General features: G+C 63.4%; 1 protein-coding gene across 1 annotated transcript in view; it reads left to right on the top strand.

The window, feature by feature from the left end:
* GRAMD4 (GRAM domain containing 4) overlaps nucleotides 1-3,842 on the top strand; it is a 42,780-nt gene that overhangs the window by 26,035 nt on the left and 12,903 nt on the right. Inside the window, exon 4 of the mRNA XM_010854753.1 lies at nucleotides 514-634. Coding sequence (XP_010853055.1) covers nucleotides 514-634 — 121 coding nt within the window. The remainder of the gene's footprint in view (nucleotides 1-513; nucleotides 635-3,842) is intronic.

Raw genomic sequence — 3,842 nt, 5'->3', positions numbered from 1 at the left:
CCGTCTGTCCGTCTGTCCGTCCCTGATGCAGGCGCTCCTTCTTGGTGCGGGTTTTCTCGAGCGCCGGCTCGTTCTCTTGCCGTCTCTCATCTGCCTGCTGTCGGGCCTCAGGTGGTCAGCAGCCAGCGGTAGGCTCTCTGCCCCTCGCAGGGGCTTTGCTCAGTGGCCAAGGCCTCCCAGCACGGCTCGCACTGCAGTGTGTCTGTGCGTGACCAGGCGCCACCAGCATCCCTTCCTCGGGGGGTCCTGCCCCTGGAGAGGGTTCAGTGAAGGGCCTTTCTGTGCATCTGTCTTGAATTGGTTTATTTAAGTAAAGAGACCCTCAGCGTGCGTTGACCGAGAGCTCACCTGGACCGTAAGAGGAGCCCCGGTTGATACGCTCGTGCAGGTGTGGGGTGACCCCCAGGATGGAGCGGGGCAGCAGCCGCTGTCTGTGTCTGAGCGCTCCCTTGGCACGTCTGTGTGTGGGCGGAACAGGCCACGAGATGCTCACCTGGCTGCTCTCCCTCACAGAGGAGGAGCTCCGGAAGCTGCGAGAGGAAACGAACGCGGAGATGCTGCGGCAGGAGCTGGACCGTGAGCGGCAGCGGAGGATGGAGCTAGAGCAGAAGGTCCAGGAAGTGCTGAAGGCCAGGTGAGGAGGCGGTGGGGCCGTGAGGACCACCGCCAGGGAGGAGGTGGGGAGGGCAGGTGAGGATGACCCCCAGGGCCGGAGGCAGGGACAGCCGTGTGAGGACCACCCCCAGGGCAGGAGGCGGGGAGGGGAGGTTGTCTGTGTTGGGGGCGGGAGGCGGGAGGGCCGGGCATCTATGTTGCAGGGCCTGGCAGAGCCAGGTAACGCTGCCCCTTGGCGGTCAGGGTCCCCAAGCCAAGGCCCTGCCCAGATGCTGGCAGCCAGCCCCCAGTGCGCTGTGGCCTCTGCTGTCCCCGTCTCCCCCTCCAGGTGGGGTCTCAGCCCTCCCGGGAGGCCTGTGGGCCCCCTGCCCGGCCTCTGTTCTCACGGAGCACTTGTGGCGAGTCGCCCTCCCTACTCCGGGGCTGTGTGTACCGCTGCCCCAGGCAGGGGTCCTCAGTGAGGCCCCTGCTGAGTGGTGGTGCCCCTCCAAGGCCTCCTCAAGGATGCCGCAAGGGCCTGGGGCGGGCGGAGCCGGCGGGCCAGGCCCCGAAGTCCTGGGTTGTGTCCTGCCTGTGCCCGTGGCGAGCCGTGGTCTTAGGAAGGCGGCTGCCCTCCTGTGCCCTGGGGCCTTTGTTTGGAAAGGGGTGTGGGTGTTCCTTTTCCGCACTGAGGGGAGGGAGAGGAGTCACAGCTGAGCCCTGGGGCCCCGGAGGAGCAGGGCTGCAGAGCAGCTCACGGAGCCCCCTGGTTCCCTGCGTCCCCCGGTCTCGGCTGCCCGTTGCTCCCAGGACCTGCGGCCCTGCCACCCTGCCTTGGTGCTTTCCCACGCTCCCCCACCGCCGCCCGCTGCCCCTGTTGCCCCCTTGGACACCTCCCTACAGGCATCACTGCCTGTGGCGACGCCCCGTGCCCACCGTGACCTCCGGGCCAGCCTGCCGTGGACCGTCTCCTCCCACAGGCTCCTCGGTCGCGGGGCAGCCAGGTGCCCTGCCCCAGCTTTGGGAGGAGCGCTGTGGGCTCCCACACGTCTGCCCCGTGAGCTCGGCCCCTACCTGTTGGTTTCAGTGGGTGACTTTGTGGGGTCAGTATCATCGGACGGACACCCCGGGCCCGCCTGCAGCCACCCAGAACCCGAGCCCAGCTGCGGCTTGGCGCTGAGTGTCTCTGCACCCGCGCGTACCCAGCTGAATGCCTGGGCCCGGCCTTCCCCAGGAGCCCGCCATCAGCGCTTCCTGGGTGCACCCCCATGTCTGGGACCCCTAGCCGGTTCAAAGACCATCCTGGCAAAGGCCCAGGCCCCTGCCTGGGAACAGAGGGAGCCAGGGTGGGAATGGAGTCCCTTCGTGCCCTGGCCCCACTCCGTTCCCAGTAAAGCCCTGTTTGTCAGGAGCCCTGGGCATGGAAGGTCTTCTGGGCAGCCTGGCCACTGGAAGGGGTGGGCATGGAGGCCTCGCTCCCTCTTCCTTGACCGCGGCTCCCTTCTCTGGGCCCGCCTCTGTCTGCTGGCTCCCTGTCCGTGCCTTCACGAGGCTGCATCTGTGGCCCCTGCTCGCCCTGCCCTCTGGTCCAGCCGGTCCACTGTGCGTCCCGCTCTGGCACCACGCGGCCATGACAGCTTGCGGTTACGGACCTGCAGACCGGGTCGGTTCCCAGAGATGCTGGACTGGGGTTGTTCCCGAGTCCAGGCTTGTCCTGCTCACTGCACGACAGGCCAGTAATCGAGAGACAGGTTGTTGGGGCAGAAGTAATGACTTTATTCTGAAGCCACATCCTTTTAGTGATTAACTTGTGACCAAACACACAAGGTTCTTCCCTGTTGTAAGATCACACTGTGCAGGGGAGACTCCTGGTGGCCAGTGCAGGGGCCCAGGTTCGATCTCGGGGCAGGGAACGAGAGCCCAACTGCTGCAGCTAGAGCTTGCATGTCGCAATGAAGACCCGGTGCAGCCAAGCAGATAAAGTAAATGTTAAAAACAGCTCGGTTGTGGGAACAGAGCAGGACGCAGAGCGTGTGCACCTGCTGAGGGTCTCTGGGCCCCACGGTCTGTCCTGGGGGAGCCCCCGCCCCCGCTCCCACCGAGGTCTCCCTGGGGTGCCAGTTTCCCCACATCCTGGGCTCTCTGCTGGACTGTGAAGCGGCAGAGTCAGAAGCCCGCCACCGGGCGAGAGGGGCAGGTGGGCTGCCTGAGGGACAGACAGGGCACTGCCTGAGAGGTGGGGGCCCAACCGTCGGGGCCTGTGGCTGAAAGTCAGGTCTGTGGTCGGGAGCCGGCAGGTGGACGGGAGCCCCGGGGAGGCACCAAGGCCGGGGACTGCTGTGGTCAGGTGCGGCAAGATAGACCGCGAGGGCAGGGAGCTCAGCACGGACCCAGCTGGGACCTGGGCGCAGCCTGCCAGCCAGGGGTCACTCAGCCTGTGGCCTTGCATGGTGCTTGTAGTGTGTGTGTTGATAAGTACCTTTTCACTGGGCCAAGGAATCAGTATGAAAGTGAAAGTCACTCAGTCTGACTCTTGGCGACCCCATGGACTGTACTGTCCATGGAATTCTCTAGGCCAGAATCCTGTTCTTTTCTCCAGGGGATCTTCCTGACCCAGGGATAGAACCCAGGTCTCCTGCATTGCGGGCGGGTTCTTTATCAGCTGAGTCACAAGGGAAGCCCAGGAATACTGGAGTGGGTAGTCTGTCCCTTCTCCAGTGGATCTTCCCCACCTAGGAATCGAACCAGGGTATTCTGCATCGCAGGCGGATTCTTTACCAACTGAGCTATCAGGGAAGACTCAGTACTTGGTATAAGAGTTGTTTATTCCGAGCTTAATTAGTTAAGTCACTCAGTCGTGTCCAACTGTTTGCGACCCCATGGACTGTAGACCACTAGGCTCCTCTGTCCATGGGATTCTCCAGGCAAGAATACTGGAGTGGGTTGCCGTTTCCTTCTCCAGGGGATCTTCCTGACCCAGGGAACGAACCCAGGTCTCCTGCATTGTAGGCAGACGCTTTAACCTCTGAGCCACCAGGGAAGCCGTTATTCCAAGCTTAACAGTAAATAAACAAATGAGTCAAAGTTAATAGGAAAGAAAGAGTTCTATGTTTGCACACTGTGTGCCCGTCAGGGATGTAGCTCTGTGCTTGCCCCGCTGCCCTCAGCCCGCGTCTGAGTGGGGCAGTCAGGACCCCAGAAGGAGCCGGGCGGATGGGACTGGGCACCGGCGTGTTGGGTGTGGCTTT

Source organism: Bison bison, unplaced genomic scaffold (genome assembly GCF_000754665.1).
Source record: "Bison bison bison isolate TAMUID 2011002044 unplaced genomic scaffold, Bison_UMD1.0 scf7180017853464, whole genome shotgun sequence".
In the NCBI taxonomy this organism is placed as follows: domain Eukaryota; kingdom Metazoa; phylum Chordata; class Mammalia; order Artiodactyla; family Bovidae; genus Bison; species Bison bison.
The sequence above is the reverse complement of the archived record's forward strand: the minus strand, read 5'-3'. Positions and strand labels throughout refer to the sequence as shown.